The 18744-nt window shown below is 40.4% G+C and overlaps 1 protein-coding gene across 3 annotated transcripts in view; it reads left to right on the forward strand.

Moving 5' to 3' along the window:
* The window catches only part of LOC124405143 (venom dipeptidyl peptidase 4), a 183263-nt gene that overhangs the window by 64944 nt on the left and 99575 nt on the right, over positions 1-18744 (forward strand). Inside the window, exon 1 of one of the 3 annotated variants that reach the window (XM_046879803.1) lies at positions 14616-14838. The exons of the other annotated variants lie outside the window; for them this stretch is intronic. Coding sequence (XP_046735759.1) covers positions 14782-14838 — 57 coding nt within the window. The 5' untranslated portion in view covers positions 14616-14781. Of the gene's footprint in view, positions 1-14615; positions 14839-18744 lie in introns of those variants that run through there. 3 annotated transcript variants of the gene reach the window in all.

Here is an 18744-nt window from a genome sequence, read left to right on the forward strand (position 1 = left end):
AATAAATAGCAGCAGGTATTTCACGTGAATCCCACGGTGACTTTTCTTTACCGGTAAAATTTCAAACTGAAAACCCTAAAGAAGACCGTTCAAGTCTAATCCGGGCTGTGAGTTTTATTGTTTTTGACATTTAGCTATATACAATAATAAAATATATTTAGCTATATGTATATGTATATTATATTATATTATATTATATTATATTATATTATATAGCGACACCGATACGTATCACGTTTCGTGTAACATCCTGATGCGGGAGAACGATACGGAGCTTAACGCGTATTTCGGTGCACGCGGTTGTTCCGTGTACTTATGTTACACATGTACACATATTTACACATACGTATCAGAGTGGCACGTTTCATCTCCTTCCGGTAGCAACGACGAGGATGACTCACGGGGTGGTTGCACGTCGCGTCGGTGCGAGAGGACATAAAGCTTTATCCTGAAGGGAGTAAAACGCGAACGCTGCAAATGATCACCACTAGCAGCACCACGGATCGTCCTGCAGAGTAGATAGAGTAAGTAAAGTAACATGCGAAAGGTGTTCTTGCGACAGTTCTGCCGACCGATAGTTTTTACTGCCTACCCTCGACTCTCCTTATAACATACCTACCTAGGCTGCAACTTGCGGAGTAACAGATCATCTTTTTCCTACTACGGATCTGCCTCTCGGACTGTAAGGACTATTTTTGACGCCTGTGATATCACTTGCGAAGAAAGTCTTATCCTTGTAATATTTATGCTACGTACACCTAGGATGTATTGAAATCGAGTGAAACCGGTTTTATTCACAATCTCTGCTCTACTCTACTCGTTGAAGAATAAAAATTTTACCTATGATAATTATTATTGTTATTGTTAGTAATGTGACAGTAGAAAGGCTCAAGTAGTAGATCCTGATATTTTATTTCGCTAAATTCGTGCATCAGTTGGTTTTCAACCAATTTTATTTGTCGCGAAGGATAGTGAAATATTTTTCGGTAATTCGATGTTATTTTTTTATTCTTTTTTTGTTTCTATTTCATTTTTATTTCTTCTCTGCGCAGAGGTAGAAATTTATTTTTGAAATATTGAATCGAGGTTTTGTTTGAACAGATGTATACGAAAGACAAACCATTCCTGTTCAAATACCCGAGTATAAAGTTCGACGAGTTGATTAAAATTGCTGAAACTCTAAATTGAATAATCGTACGATCTCTCTAACGGATAATCGAATACATTTGTCTTTCTCACTCTACGTAACCAACGTCCAACTTTTTGCTTTTTCGCAGGCATATGTTTTACTGACAACGTCTCCTCACCGCGCGTGTAACTAACGTGTGTGTATAGATACAGAATACATGATGAAAAGTTTAAGTTAGTACAAATCCATTCTGCGTTTCGGACGCAGAAGAGGAAAAACTTCGGATTGGCATTTTACGCCCTGAATTTCCCATTCCCATTTCTATTTCCATTTCCAATTTTCCGCGTTGTCGCGGAATTCTGAGCGGGCCTTTCCATCGAGTAGTGGACACCGATATACCTAACTACATCGGTATAATGTCCGCAGACGTATATAATATGGGGAATATGTCTCGGGCTGAATTTCTGACAGGAATTGTACCCAAGGCGCGAATTTCTCTCCCTTCGAGCTAACCATCTTTATTCCGCTCTGCGATACGTATGAAACTTTTACCTTATTTTTTGCTTACTTGTGTACATAGGTATACACATATTTGTACATTGCGAAGAAAACTTGACGCCCTTCTTGTAGGCACAACGCACCTTAGTCGAGGAACGAAAGTCTTCACGCGTGTAATCCTTACCGGGTCTTTTCCTTCCAAAATTCTCTTCCCTTCTTGCGTTTATACCTCAGAAGTGACAAATAAAGAACGAAAGACAGGCTTGAGAAACTTTTTGAAGGAAGGTATATTTATAGGCGAGAGTTGGGTAAAAATGGGGATGAGCTATTTCTTATCGATATACTATTCTAGCGCTATTTATCGAAAAATTCTGCAGACTTGTTCTGGAAGTCGAACGGTTCGTTTGAAACAAACGCCGAACACGTACGAGGAGAATATCTATTGGTTTTGTTGGTTTCTCCTCCGTGTAAGGATTCAGGGTAGTGTGAGTGACTGGATTATGAAGAAGTAAAGGCAGCATACTTTTGAATGTATATATTTTCTTAATAGTGTAGATTATAGGCTACGGATTAACGTTTGAATCCATTTGCTGACTTTATCGTAGCGTGATGAAGCCATATTTGCATTAAGCTAAAATAGATTATTCATTCATTTCAAATGCCTAGTAATGATAATAGGAAGTCGAACCGGTAGTCCTGGTTCAAAGATTGTTTCGGTCTTCTAACTTTCGTTTGTGCAATAAATTATTTCGTCCCAATTTTGAATGAATAATCGTTTTTATCATGTTTCTATGGTTTCTCTTTTTTACCCGCACATTCGGACAAAATTGGGATTTCTGCACTTGACGGTAAAATCATTTTTTATTTCTTTTTTTTTTTTTTGTCCGATGATAAGACATTCGAAATTGTCCTGTGAATGGTAGCCGGATGAAGGTCCACAGATTACGGACACGAGTGGACGATGTCCCATTCATCGAAATAGCCAAGTCATATCGATTCTCTTACTCCATATATCGAAAGCTAAACGTTGAAAGACTTCGTGGAACCTTTAACAATTCATCGTCGTGCTGATATTAATAATTTTTGGTTCCGCTGTGATAAAACTGGCAATAAGCTGCAGTGAAAGTGAGAAGGTTTTAACTGGAATTTCTGTTTTTTTATTTTTATCAAATTTTTATCAATCGCGAATTTGCACACAATTTTTCGCAAATATTTTCTGCCTGCGTTATGATGTCATTACATTATAATCCTTGATCTATCGCGATAGTTTTCCACAAAATGTATGTAAGAAAATTAACAATTATACATTCTACGGGATTATTTCGTGGAGACGTGACAAAATGAACAATTTATTCAACATCAGGTTAAATTTGCATCCGTTCATGCAATCCAGGAGTGATTTCACCAATTCACACTTTCGTTATGATCAACGATTTGAAGCCGAGAGAGAGAGAGAGAAAGCAAGGAATAGAAAAATTAAAAAAAAAAAAACATTATTATCGATTGAAGAAATTTTTCTTCAATTGCATAAATGCAGGCGAAGTCGATCTATTGTACGTTGAATTGCATTATATACACGAAATGTGACGAGTGTAACCACGTAATAACAAGTGTTCTTCGATTTTATGATTGTTAATTTTCCCTTTGAATAATTTTGCTGCATCTAGTAATTGTTTCAACCTTTTACCCTGGCATAACGTTCGTCCCTTTTTCGCGGCGAATAAACAGCGGGTTATTGCGCACAAGTCAACTTATGTACCTGTTGCTAACACCACTCGAGTCCTTCTGAATTTTATATATCTACCAACCCCCTCCCCTCCCCCGTCCTCCCCGTCCCTTTCCCTGCGCCACGCCACGCCATTACACCTCGCCTATCTCCTCTCTTATTTCCTCTTTCCTCCCTCCTCCGCCCCTGCACCCTTCGCCATCCTCCTCCGCATTAACTCCAGCTTTCCATCGGTGGTCTCGACTTCAGCTGCTACCGCCGACGGCCAGTTAACGTCAATTACAGGGTGCGAATAACTCCGCGATTCTGGGGGAGACGCCCGCCGGTCAGTATCACGCTTCTCTGGCTTCTCTCTCTCTCTCGCTCTCTCTCTCGTTTTCCTCTCTCTCTTTTTCCTTTTCCTCGGAACAACCAACCATCGCGGGTAGTTTGATATTGGGAAATTATACCGCGCCGCAATGCAGTCGGGTAAACTTTGAACGTGTAGTTTGAACGTGTGGGAAAGTCGGTATTAGTTATTCCTGCATCTCGTAGCCTAGCTGACAAAGGCATCTAAACAGTCTCACTGATGTGCTACTCGCCGGTCTGCGATATTTACTTGTGTATTTCATTACTACTCACAAGTCTTCGTACGTATATGTGCCAAATCGTTGATTTTGCACGTTTAGTTTCTGTGGAAAATTATGTTTGATTTAAATTGTAACGTACAAAGTTGCCTGTACGAATATTGCAGGCTTCGAGATCGATTAGTATAGGAATCACGAATTAAAGAATTGTGTAATATTTATTGTAAATAATAAATACTGGCATATGTATTTGAAATGCAATGTGACGAGTAAAGGAGACCGTGTGAAAATTCTGTTCGTCAAACGTGTGTCGACTGATTTTTTCCTCGACTTTTTTTTTGTAATTTTCTATGTTTTTAAAACTATGTTTTTGGAATAGAAACTTAAAAGAGTTTTCGGTACGTAGAAATTTTCTACCGTCACTTGCGCATCGCTAGTCGTTGGCACATTAGGAATCCATTAACGAACATGACTATATACAGTGAAATTCGCTGCGACGATAACGTGTAAGTAGGTGTGAAGAAAAAAGGAAAACCGAAGAATTCTCAATTCGATTGTTGGAAAATGTAAAATTCTCTTTCGTAGTAACGAGTATTCATGCAATACACTCATACCTGCTTAATGCATCTCAATAAAGGTATACTCGAGGACCAGACATAGATACGTTAACGTCCCGTATTATCGTTCGGAACTTTTAGGAAAATTGAACATTTCTATAGGGTATTCTATACCTACGTAACTGTTACGTATAAGGTATAAGGTATATGTAGAGTGGAACCGATACCCGAAAGAAGGCATATCCATGCGGTAACCCGCGGTAAAGACGACACCGGATGAATAATCCTGAATACAGCGGCTTCCGTCGGGTTTTATCGCGACGGGTGCGGTTTTCCGCTTTGAATTTAACCGTTCTTGAACTTTGTTGATCATTTTTGTATACCGAACGCTAAGAGGATACGTGCCCGTTTTATTCAGGTACCTATACAAATTGAGGTTAGCCGGGGTACCTATCTGCACCGTAAAACCGATTTTTACTCAAAAAAGGAAACCTTCGAGCGGAAGTCGTAGCTTACGCGGTTCTAAAATATCCGGAAACGATTCAGCCGAGAGGAGATTCAAGCATGTGTAGTGACTAGATCTCCGCGCGTTTATACTGCGACGGTATATATGGATGGCCGACAAAGTCGTATGAAAGAAATCCCTGAGAATTTTATCATCGAGCACGATATTGTTCGATACGGAAAGTAGCGTGTAACGGAAAATTTTACGCTCTTTCACGGTGTTCCAGTCAAGTATATATGTACTGTAATTGAAACATTGTTCGAATCTGTTGAGGGCATATAATTTGTGAGAATAAAAGAAGAAAAAAGGAAAGCAAGCGAACGAAGTTTCTTCTTTCATTTTCCTCGTCATCTTCGCTTTTTCCCTGCATAACGAGCCTGTTAACGTTTCTCGCATTGGCATGAAACACGTCATGGTATAAATATATATTCGGCTTTGCTCTTTGACCTCGATGACGATGAATATCGACGAAAATGGAGATAAAGCCGTTGCATAATTCTGCTCGTCGTTGGTCAGCACGATGCTGCTTCTGCCCGATGCCCACGCAGCTCGCGCTAATTGAGCGTAAAATGATGTGCCGACCCGTCGGCATTGCTTGACGCCGAAAGTAATTTGTTTTAATTTAAATTAATCGGAGCATAAAATCAGTTGCTATTAGCCATTGTTCGAACAGGTGAAACGATTCATTGGCGGTAAACGATGCTGGTGATACCTGTGTGACAAGTGGGTTTTCACCGCAGTGCACTTCTCTCGCTAATTGCGTCATCGCTTTCGTGTCGGTGTATCGTTTCGCTTGCTTTTCGATACGATTCTATCGTGTTTCACCGCCGCGCACAGTTGCGAGTGTTATCGTGATCCTCGTGCAATTGCGGAATTTCTCTACCTAAACGTGCGGCTCGAGTTTCCGTTCCATCAAGTAACCATGCAGCTCATTTAGTAGCATTTCAACTTCTCTCCTCCCTTCTCATTCCTTCGGATCTTTGATCTCGCCAGCTCCTCACTGGGCCCATATTATTATTTTCCGGTCCTTCCGAATCGCGTACGAACAATATTTTTTCTGTCTTTTCTTTTTCTACCTGCCGGTGCTGCAGGCGATGAGTATCGAGAATGGTAAATAAACTGAACAAACATCATACTTTATAAATCATCTCCGTGCCTCTTGGCTCTTTGCACTTGGTAACAGGTATCTCAGACGCCCGCCCTGCATTCAGCCTCAGCAAGTATATCCGCTCGCCCCGATGGCTACGATCTATATAATATATATATGTATGTCATATATGTATAACGAATCCTTCGCATACATAAGGTATCTGCAGCAGTAAGGGGACGAGGTTCGTGGAGTGAGGAGTGAGGAGGAATCGGATATACGCCCCGGGATACCTCGGAGGGTGCTTAAATTCCGAGAGCGCATCTCGTTATACGCGCTCGATTCTTACTTTAGCCACTCACAATCAAAGATGTGTACTTTGTATACGTACACCGATTCGGGTATGAACACACGGCGCCGAAACTCCGTTTGTGAATCTACTTTCCCCTCATTCTCTTGGTGAAAAATGAAATAAATAATCCATCCCATTTCACTCGAGGAGGTGAGGGTGCTTCCTCTTTTCTCTTCGAGCTGGTATTTACGCCTCGTCTCAATTTATACACGATTATTCTTTCAATTTCTTTGTATACTTTTGTCTGTTTGCCGCTCTGCAACGCGGCTCTCTCTCATGTCGAAGCGACGGAAAGTTCTCGTCAGAGGATTTCAGCCCTTGTTCTTTATTTATACAATTTTGAGTGTATAAGGGTATTACAAATTCAAGATTTTATCGCGCATTATGACGATCTTGTTGAGTTAGGCTTGAGAATTAAGCATCTCTAAGGTGTTTTCAACTTCACTCCGGGTAGTTGATAATCGTGATCGCTTCTTTGGTAACTAAACATTAACGGGAAACTTTGTAATTCCTGACTTATACACTCTCATCCACCATTATTGAGGTACGCAGGTACATTAGCACATTCTACGTCAGAGACTGCAGAGTGTCGGATGTAATATAGCCGAGGTCGTCTTATTAACCGACTTTAATTAACCCCAAGGAAATTGTAATTTAGAACACTAATGAGCACACCTTCTTCCCTCTTTCGAGTGATACTGGGCACATTTCTTATACCGATGATACCTGCCGTGTGAAGTCGGGAAAATTGTCGCGTTTAGAAATTCGCGATTCCTGGCTGTTGTTTTTTCGCTTTCTGAAAGAAAAATTTTCAACTCGTATCGCGAGAGATTTTGAACTTCTTAATTCTACACGAATGAAGAATCAGAGAAACTGTTCGGCTAAGTTTTTCTCTGAGAATTTTTCCCTTCCGAGATCCCAGCCACGGTGATCTTTACTTGATACGCTCAGGATGCAGAGGCAACCCTTTTTAGCATCGTAAAAAGGGGGTGAAATATTCGCTTTAACGTGACTAGAATATCTTTAGATGTCCGTTGCTCCGCTCGCAGAGAAAGACGAATAGCGGCAACAGGAAACCGCAGTAGATCGTCGCCGTGGAGAAACCTGAAAGGGTGTGTATGTACATGCAGGACGTAATTGAGTGGGTTGACAACGCCTCTGTCTGCTTGATTTACCGCCGCGCTTCGTTTCATTGGAATCGTTACTTTTGGTCGGCCATAACTCTTGTATCTTGATACCATCAATTGTCTTCTTCCTCGGGACACGAGGTACTCTCACTTGGCTCTGCGACAATTCACCTTACGTCCCAGTTTCCCTCGCTGCAGGCTCGCTTCTCCCTCAGGATAAGTATAATAATTCCGATTTAAATCTCTTCCTTTCGTTATTTTCCCGACTGCAGTCACTCCCTATAGCGCAGGTATATATATCCATAGAATCAAAATAATTTTCGATGTTCGAGGGGCAATGATGAAATAAAGATGATGTAGGTGAAAAAATCGAAGCTGTAGTGGTATGGTGTTAATGCCTCTGGTTGTTACTTCGATTTCAAGATTGAGACTTTTGCTGCCGAAACGAGTCGTGCACGGTTTGATCCGTTGAAATTCAGGGGAATCTCGTTGTTTGAAAGAGCAGATACGATGGGGTTCCTCGGGGAGCTGTATAGGCGACAGTTTTCTACCGTCTATAAAACGGTGATTCGGACGTCTTAGCCGTAAAACCGATCGTCGTCTTCACCTAATACAGGGAGAGCAAAGTGCCTCCCACTATTCCCTCTGGATTTGGTCTAGGTATAGGTATACCACCCTCTGAACGCGGGCCGTTTACGCGTCTATACCTAATATTTTCGCAGAGAGCTCGACATTTCGCTACACCAAAACATCTACCTTTACACTCCGCTGCTATCAGACTCGTCGCGTCCCTTCTAAGCGGGGGAACGTGACTTATGAAATTGATATTACACAGGTTACGCTGGTTAGCAGAATGGGGGGCAAGTGTGCCAACCATTAATAGCACGTCTTCTGACTGGTTCATGATTACGGCCCTGCACCCTAATGGCGAGAGACGCCGTGGCCCCTTGAACATCCCTCACGACTTTGTCGCCGCTGAGCATGTATGTACGTATCATCAGTGTGTATGTATCATCGCGATGCTCGATTCTCCGTTCGCCCGATTGCCCGACGAACGAGAAAAGCCATTTGTAGATACGCAATGTTCAACTTATCTCTTTTCTTTTGTCAAACTTTTTCCTCCAGGCGATCATATTTCTACACGCCTCCCAAATTATTTGCTCAAGAAGTTGTAACAGGTTTTGCGAATTTTACTTCGGATCTTGGCGTTGTTCTTGAAAGGAGTTGATCATCTTCAGGCCATTTTTGAAAAGTTCAAGTATTTTTTTGTAATTTGCAAGACTGTGGTCTGTTTATACTTTTGTAACAGAGAAATTGTCTGTCGAAGAATCGTCGATTTCTAGTTCATCTATTGTGCAATAAAAATTGACGATTGAGGAGATAAGTGAGACCGTTTTTCTGCTCGATGATACAGGTGAATGTATTTCTTCCGGTTTGATAGGCGATCATCATCGATCGTCTCGAGGGAAATGGAGGGAATGAAAATTCATCATTTATGGATGAGCGAGTGTAACACGTACAAGAACAAGCGACGACGGGGTTCGTTGTTCGTTACAGATGATAAGAGAGCGATCCAAGGAGGCGGCGGTAGCAGGCAGGCAGGCCTGGAGCCAGAATTCAGGGTGTACTCCTCTCACCCTTCTCTCGTCGATTTCTGCCTCACCCCTGCTCCTACGCTTCCCGCCTATATCCGCGTTCCACGCGCTCGAATAATCCTGCCGAAAGGAAGGATCTCTATCAGGCTCATCCTTCAGCGAGGAGGGAGAAACCGAGAGCTCAGGGAGCGAGGTCGAGGGAAAGGAGTTGGCGGTGAATGAGCTTCACGGGCAGGATGAAGGGAGGAAGAGGAGGAGGAGGAGGAGGAGGGAATCACCGATATCCGTGACTTTTCTCTCTTGAGGCAGCCTTCATCTTTCAGCCCTCGATGTCAACTCTGAAGTGCCTAATCCTCGTCCCGGGTATTTGGGTACAGAGGCATTATTGGTCAAGCGAGTCCTACGCACGATCCTATTGCCCATCCTATGCCCACACGAGCTACGGGTTCAACGTTAAATCATTGCATCCAATATCACTCTCTCTTCCTCCCTTTCTGGGGGCTGTTTCAGGTCACGGGGTAAAAGGGTGCATTCAAGCATATACGTATTAACGATTCCTGGAAAACGGATGATCCGACTCTACATATATATATATATATATATATATATAGTGATCCCAATTGATTTGGAGGGGATTAGAAGTTGATTGAAGAAGAGGACTCTCTTTTATCCTCGTTTTAGGAAAACAAAAACCATAGAAACAAAGAGAAATCTCGGGAAAAAAGTTTTGCTTCTATTCGAAAGGTCCGCACCCTTTAGGTATAGGTTAGCTAATCTCCTCGGTCTTATTATCTTGTCGAGTTCAGGAAGGAAGTCGAATTAGTAGCGAGGTTCAGTGCAGGAAGGGAAGGGTTTTGATCTTATGCCGGAGCAAAGGACTCTCGTATCCCCTTGATAATCACTGATTTATACATATATACTTGCTTACGATCGCGTGGTTCGCAAGACATTTTTTCCCTAATTCTATGCATGGTTGAGGAACGATAATTTCCCACGACGAAAGCGATGCCGCTCGGATTTCATCGTCGTATAAACCCGAAGAGAAAACCTACATTTTTTACTACTCACTTGCTGTTTGATCATACTTTGTTTCTTTTCTTAGCTTTAGGTACTCATTTTATGATGGGAAAATATATATAATATGGTGAAATAGAATTGTGGTCAGAAATTCAGAATACACCGAGTCAGGTTTCATACCTGTAATTTTTTTTTCCTTTTCGTTTTTGTTAAGTATAAAAAAAATTTCCGAACCGTATCGTATATGTTTGAAATTTTCACCGCTATCAGTTACGATATCGATACTGTCTGTCGTCCGTGTCACATGAAGACGGATTTGGATGCTTGCAAAGCTGTGTTTCCGGTGATAACCTGTGTATACATGTATAGAGAAACCCATGAAACCCTTGCATGACATTTATTCAATATTTTATTCAGCCCTTTTCATTTTTCTTTTGTTTTTTTCACCTTCGTCTCCCTGTAAATTATCGGGGAAAATCTCCTATAGAAATTGGTATAATTTCTCTCGGCGCTGGAACTGATTTCTTACACTTCACAAATTCTGTCGGATATTTTTCACTAACGTCGTTACCGATTTTCCTTCTCGCTTTGTTCATCCCCTGCTATGCATTTAAATTCAATCGTCCAGACATGGTTCAACGTGACTCCAGAGTATGTTGAGTATAGTGTGAAAAACATGTGCTACAATTTCTGTAACAAATGGGTACTAAGTTGTATTGATTGTAATTGCTCGGGGTGTAAGTGAGACTGTTGGAGGATAATAACGAGGAAAAAGAATAACGACGACGACGACGAGGAACGTCGGTTCTTTTTATACATTCGAATCAATACGTTTCACAAAATGCGCGATTCACGAACCAGTGGCAAAAAGATCAATCGGCTCCCTTCGCTTCGGCTTCTCAAAAAAACGTGCAAACGTATGACGATGATGTTCATCTGTATCCTGCACACGTAATATCATCGCTCTTTCACTGTGCTTTCATTACTATGCATGGCCGTCGAATTCAGAACTGTATACAGGTTGCAGAGAAATATTTCTGTTTTACCATCGTTTCATTTAATTTATTATTTATCTACACCTTAAACGAATAATTATTCCACGGTCACAGTTCTTTATGTCTATATACGTGATCAGTCGCGTAAAACGTACGGATTATTATAAAATTATTATCGACATTTTCATGTGTAACATTGAACAATATCATCAGCCTCATCGCTTCATTTATAGTTTCGCAAAACAAACATATTTTCTTCAAAGGCATTAAACTTTTTCGTTATTCCATTCCCATTGCAGGAGCATATAAGATGTACTCTTTTTTTCATATCGAAGGCTTTATTCTAATTCCTTTCCTCGTACCGTCGATCAGTCTTATATCGTTTTTGCATCGAGATCACTCTACTTGTTCTGAAGTACCTTATAACTACTACCAATTACTTGAACTTACGCTTTGGCATTAAGTATCCAATTAGTCGTGCCTTTTGTCTACACTATACACCGAAACCAATTGCACGTATTACAGAAATCTACGACGAAATTGTGATTTTCATCTGAATTTTATCTATACCGTGCACCGTAAATTCATTCGACCGTAATCCAAAATAGAGAAAAAGCACGATTCCGTGGATGCAATGCATGTCTGTATATTTACCTATACATATAGAATCGACGCAGAGAGATCCTTTTTAGTAATATTAATTTTCTTTTACTCTCCTCTACTCGTATTCAGCAGATCGATCGCTGCGAGTTGATTCAAACTAAAACGTTTGTTGTTTCTGGACGAAAAGACGACGTCAACGATCTTTCGGAACGATCGACCCTTTCCAACAGCATATGTATAAGCACAGCGCAGCAACAGCAGTAGCAATTCGTCTGTCCGCCGACGTCTTCATCATTTCGAATCGAACGTCGTCGTCGCGACGATTCACGGCGCGTAAACACATCCTATAGACGTTAAACGAAACGAGTCGAGCGAACACGGCGCGGCGCAGAGAATTCACCCTGTGTTTACCAAAATCACTTTGTCTGCGTACTTGACGCGCGTTGTCTGAATGGAAATCCCTTACCGATCGAGTGCACCCTAATCTAGATCTAATCCAGACCTTCTAAGAACGCGACGGTTTTCACGGGGGTTGATTGTCAACCAGACACCGCGACGCCTAGAATTACGGGATTTATCCATCCAGGCGTTAACGCGAACCGTGCAATGGACCTCTTTCCCAACTCAAACTCTCTTACTTACTTACTTACGCCCTCGGCTAAGATGCTTAAATGAACTTGTAAAGGATTACAGCGCGATAAAGTAAAACAGCTCTCCGCGTCTACCCCCCGGCATCCCTTTAACATCTACTTACACACGCTTTAGCTACTGTGTGACATCGAATCTACCGCTCGAGTCGCAATGCCAACTTTACCCCCACGGGGTGCTGCCCACCACCTTAAGTAATGCGGGTGCATCCTATGCTGCTTATATATATATATATATATACTTGTGCAAGTCTCAACTGCATCTCTAAAAAACTGCTGCAAGGTGCGTGATCCGTGATCATCATCATCATCATCATCGTCATCGTAGTCTTAAATTTCGAAGCGTGATAAGACCCTTTCTTCGAATGACAATATCCCGAAGAATATGCAGATTTGACGCATTATTCGATTCGCGAGTGCACTGATTGCGAATTCTTATCTTACTTACTTATTATCTACACGCACTTTGCTTGTATAACGAAACGTGAAAGTACTTCTACACACATAATATGTTGAATTATCTGCCTGAAGTTCCAAGCGTTCATTTGAACGGTAATTTCGCACTACATTATCGTTACAAGTTAATCCCTTTTTTCTGATGAGACTGAGTACGGCTTTCTCACATTATATTTTAATTTTGAAGTATTTTTAAAAAACAATTCAACGGCTTTTCATATAAAGGAATAGTTTCTGGTGAGTGCAGAGATGAATATGTATATACAACGACTTTCTCATTCCAGCGGTTCTCAAATCACTCGTTACAACCATTGGAATTTCAGTTCAAATGAACGTTCGAAACTTCAGGCACATGTTGAATCTGTTTCTGAGTTGGCTGAGATTTGTATAATGTACATACATATATGTGTGCGTGCGTGTGTGTGTCCGTATATACATGTGTATATATATATATGAATTGTCGTTGTCGTCTTCCACGACAAAGTGATCATCGTATATAGGTAACGTCACCTGTCGCAATTGGATAATATGATTAATAAGATAGCGAGGAGAGATACGATTGTCGCGGTTGTTGTTCGTTTCGCTGTAGCAGAGAATACAGATTGCGCCGCGTAGTCTCCGACTTAGTTCAACCCGGCTTCAGTCACAATTCGGATCTTTCAGCGAAAGCATCGCGCGTGCTCTACTCGCCAAGCATTGGTATCTCGTTATACAATTTGGTAGGCTGACGTTGAGTGATTCTCTTTCTCTCGCTCGGCTGCTGCTTCGATGCCTGTGTGTAATAGATTCCCTTAAACATTGTCAAGTCTTCTAATTCCTTCCTTCCTTTCTTCCTTCCTTCTTTCCTTTCTTCGATTCGATAATCGGCAGTCCGAAAACGCGGCTAGTTACAAGTGAGTGAGTGATTTGGACGATTCGGAATTTTTAGTATAGGTACCCCAAGGCGGCATTTTCGAATTTAGAGAGAAATTGCAGAATCTAGAAACCCGGAACTACAATCATGTTCAAGCTAAAGAGCTTGGTGTTTTTAACCGATTAATGGATCATGAAAACGTGATTCTATTGAAATCCTAGAATTTAAACTCTGCGATACGTGGAATCGGAATTCTAGAATTTTGAAACGAGTAGCGAGAATTTAGCAACTGGAATCCGGAACCTCGGCTCTGATAATTTGCAAAATTTCGAAACTTATGGGATCGTGAATCCCTTTTAAGTATCGTTCACAATTGACTTAGTGCAGCGGTAGTGCAGTGCGGAAGTTTGGGAATACGAATACCATGCGAGCGTTAACAATCAATTAGCATAGACGGTATTGGGGATGGGAACAGCAGAATTAGTGCAGAACCTCGCAGTCTCCAAGCTTCTGCAGTGCACCACGAATTAAACCACTGCAACGACCAATCAAAATAGACGCTTTGAAAGCTCGCGCAGAATCCTCATATAAAATTAACGTGCAATATGCCTGACGTAGACGAATTAATCGATTTAGCAATCACATCCGTGATGCTGAGAGAAAAAAGAAAATTACTACAAAGAAATATTTCACAAGACTTTTTTAATGAGAGGTTCATTTTCATCCACTCTCCGCAAGGTTCGTTAGATTATTTAATCTGTCTGAAAAAACTTTAACTGACACATATATCTTTCCACACTGCAATACCGACAATTTGTGAACGCTCTTCTGCACTATAACTACCACCCCTACCACTGCACTAAGTCCATTGTGAATGATACTTTATCGTTTTCTGGAATTTAAAATCTTGAATCGAGAAAATGTAATGAAGAATTTTGAATCTCGTGGTCAGAAACTGGTATCTGAAATCTGCGATTTAAATTCTGAACCGTCCAAATAGAACTATCTACGGCAAGTAATAAGCGAAGGAGAAAATAGAGATCCTCGAATAAGATAGGAGTTTTCGAGATGACTTCAACAAATGGATCCGCAGCAACCGGCATCGAGATTGCAGACTCGAATCAGGTATCACCTTACAATATCGCTTTCGGTTTACTTACTTATACACTCATTGCCGTTTATTATTATATATACACGTAAGGATGTCCTCGTAATGTAAAAAGTCACACTTGGCAATCACACCTTTGATGTTTGAATATTGCGAATCTCCGCACGTGCATACACGAATGAAATACGGATCGTCGTGATAGTATAAAGAATTTCATCGGTGCCTCGTGAACAGCCTGGAATTTCGAAATACTTTTTATCGAAATATGTTACATGATATACCTACGGTATGGAAAAATGATCGATAACGTAAAAATGTAGAGAGAAAGAGAGAGAGAAATAAATAGAGAGGATGAGAGCAGATTTGAAGGAATACTTATTTAAAAAGTTTTCCTCCGACGAATCGTTCCAGCGATATTGAGAGTCAGCATCTTGTACAAAATTTCCTGGATCCTTATAATACTCATATAATGATCTAGAGATCTGAGGGTGAAAAAGATTGACTGATTCATCTAGAGAGGTGGATAAGAAGATAAAAAAAAAAAACAAAAAAAAAACGTACATTTTCTCAGAAAAAGAAACGCGGATTATGCTCACTGAATTAATGAAATTTCCAACTTAATACTGTAGAACGATAAAGTATAAGTCTTTCAGCTTTTGATCATCTTATATGATGTTATAGAATAAAAATGTGTATTAAAGAGCAGCAGATTTTTTTATAAATGTTTAGTCTGTGTATTTAATGGCGGCGAGGAAGAGTATCTTTTTTTTTTTTTTTCTTTTTCTTCTTTTTTATGGAAGAGCAGACACTGCTCGAGTATATTTTGATCCCCCATTGTAGTACGACGGGAATTTCTTTCGCCTGTAATAAAATGCTATATAAAGAAACTCAATGAACAATTAGTGTTTGACCTTTATTTCTTTCTCGTATTCCCCACCTGAGACCATCAGTAGAATGAATCACGCTCGTGTTTGTAGTTCCAGTACAATGGTACTTTGACTGGTTCTTTTTTTAATGCATATTAAGTTGTTGTTTTTTTTCTCTCATTCCCTTTTTGCAGTGAGAAACTTTGATCGTTAGACGTTGTGAAAAGAAAAGAAAAGAAAAGAAACATCAAGTCAGCCTTTCATATTACGAATACATAATAATATACATCGGGCACGGAATTGGATTTATAAATTAAAAACGAAATTCTCTCGAGAATTTGTACGATGGTTTTAAAAACCTACCTACCGGCGTTATTACGGCCAGCGCGGGATTTAATTACTACGATTGCTTGACGAAACGAAATTTAAAAGGGTCCTTATAATTATACGAACACACATATATTGAATTTTATCTTCTTGTTCAGTTTACGGTCAAGTTAATGGTTGCATGAATTATCTCAATCTTCTACCTATTATACACCTGGTACTTAATTCAGTCCTTCTAATTAGTTGTTTCTTGTAACTGAGCTGTGGGATTCAAATACGCAGGGTCTGTACCGGCGGAAAATTGAATTCAACTACGGCGAGATTGTTATAATTTTGTGGATGATATTTTGAAATTTGGGAAAAGCCATTTGGCGGAAAGGTGGGCGGCGGGTGAGTTTCCGCTGCTGCTGCTGCTGCTGCTGCCGTGACTAAATTCACGGTTTACCTTCCCGCTCCTCCTCTCTTCGTCCCCTCGACGTCTCGCGCGGTAAGTTTATTCGCCGACTAGTCGACAATTGCGTTTCTCCCCCTTTTAATTTCCTCCCTCTTAATTCGGAGGTTAACGTTCGTCACGTGCCGCTACTGCAATTTTATCTCCGGAGAAAAACTTTCTTGCGGAATTTTCACCCTCCCTGGAAGAGAGCAAAGAGAGGGTGGGTGAGAGAAAGTGAGAGGAACAAGAGAAATGGAAGAAACAAAAAACAGATTAAAACGGTGTAAAGGAAAAAAGGGTTGCTGTATATATATATATATATATATATATATATATATATATATATATATATATATATATATATATATATATATATGTATAGCGGAATTCTGTTATTACACAAAATTAAAAGAAATAAAGATAAATTTTTCTTTCTTCATTATTATTTCTCTGTCTTTTTTGTTTTTTCCTTTCTGCTTCTCAAGTTCAACAATTCAAACGAAAATGTCTCACTGCTGCGTATATAATGAGAATCGTGATACACACGATATTATATCCGGTGTTGGAATTTATTACCTGCACTCTGTAACGTAATATATATGTCTGTATGTACGTATCCAAGTACACATATATATTACCTACTGATTGTTCCTTTAACGCAATATGTTTGCCGGTTAAAAAATTTCTCAAGCAAACCGTGCTAATGGAAAAGCACGATATTCAAACTTTCAGAATTGCAAATCACGGCCAGGTTTTATTAAAATTCGTATAATTTTTGGTAAGTTTATTACGCTTCTCTGCTAGTCGTTGCCTTCGTTTCCGACACGGAATATTTGATACGCGGGGTTTCTACGGCTGAATAAGTTTTGAGTGAAGAAATATGTTATCGAATTCAGGGAGTCGATAGGTCCGAATTTTGAAAAGTAATTACTAATTGGAACACGATCGTTGGTTAATTAGCCCGTCATCCGGAAGGCGGGGATTTAATTGCCGAAATAAATGTTCTCCGGACGTGTACGTAGTGCTCGACTCTCCCAACCTTTGCCCACCAACCCGACCTTCCCAGCAGCTACAATCCTCTGCCCTATCATTATCGTCGGAAAGGCCGCAGCGTTGATTTGAGGTCAGCTTGACACTGTATAGTCTTCCTGAATTCCGTCCCGCGGAATCGGAATGCGGAATCACCCGCTGTCGGCGACGTGATAAATTATCTTCCGAATTACTTAAACCGTTTCCGTTACGACCGCGGCCGATATGCGTTACGTTTCGGGACGATGCATCCTGCGGATCGACAATTAATTTGTTTGCATTTTAACGCCTGAATCTTTTCTCTTTCAACAAATATATTCTCACGATCGATCGATTGCCGCAGAAATAATCATTCGGCAACTAGCTGTCTTCGGTGTATTGAATTATTTCTGATAAGGTAATCCCAATCTTTAATCCATCAGTTCTTCAGACGTATCTACAGCTTAACCTGCGGTAATTGCCCTGGACGTTCTAAATCCGATTGCATATTCGACAACGTCATCGTCGGCAGTTGCTGTACGTTGAATTGTTTTTGTTATTTTGTTTTTTCTACAATCGTGCTCAGGAATATCACCACTTTAGAGGAAAAGAGAATATCACTAAATATTTAAGAAATTCGTGAACGGGGACAGGCTTGGATCAGTTTGCAGGCGGTCGAATGTGATCAACCGTCATGCTGTTATGCTTTTGGATATTCGTAACCTGTATGTGACGTAATTAGTTGATTTTGTTAGAGCGATTTTCTGCAGGTATGAGTAATTAGTTATCAAAGTAGTCATTAGTACAGGAATATCAAAAGCTTTTAGAGTACTAATTAACCGTCACTTACGCTGATGAATTATTATCATTATTATTGCCGCGTGTTTGAACTAACCAGCGAATGAATGCCATTGCTGAAGGGGTAATTGAGAAAAAGTCATCAATTCGAAGAGGGCTTGAACGGGATCAAAAATTACCGCTTTTGATTTCTCTTCTTTCTTTGGTTGAAATTTTTCTTTTCGAACCTCCGAAGGTTGACCTCGCGCTTGAATCGGTGCCGTAATTACTTGGTTATACTTACCCCATTACCTCACTGTATATCATCCTCGAATTCGGCTGTCATCAGCTCGCTAAGTTGGTTAAGCTTTTGCCCTCTGAACCTTGACTAATGCAATTGAATTCACCCGTTATCTTCAATTTTCTCGTTTCAAAGGCTTTCCACAGGCAAGCTTTAGAATTAATGAATCCTGAAACGTTACGACGATCGTGATTATCGCTATTATATGAGC

This window comes from Diprion similis, chromosome 4 (assembly GCF_021155765.1).
Source record: "Diprion similis isolate iyDipSimi1 chromosome 4, iyDipSimi1.1, whole genome shotgun sequence".
Classification (NCBI taxonomy): domain Eukaryota; kingdom Metazoa; phylum Arthropoda; class Insecta; order Hymenoptera; family Diprionidae; genus Diprion; species Diprion similis.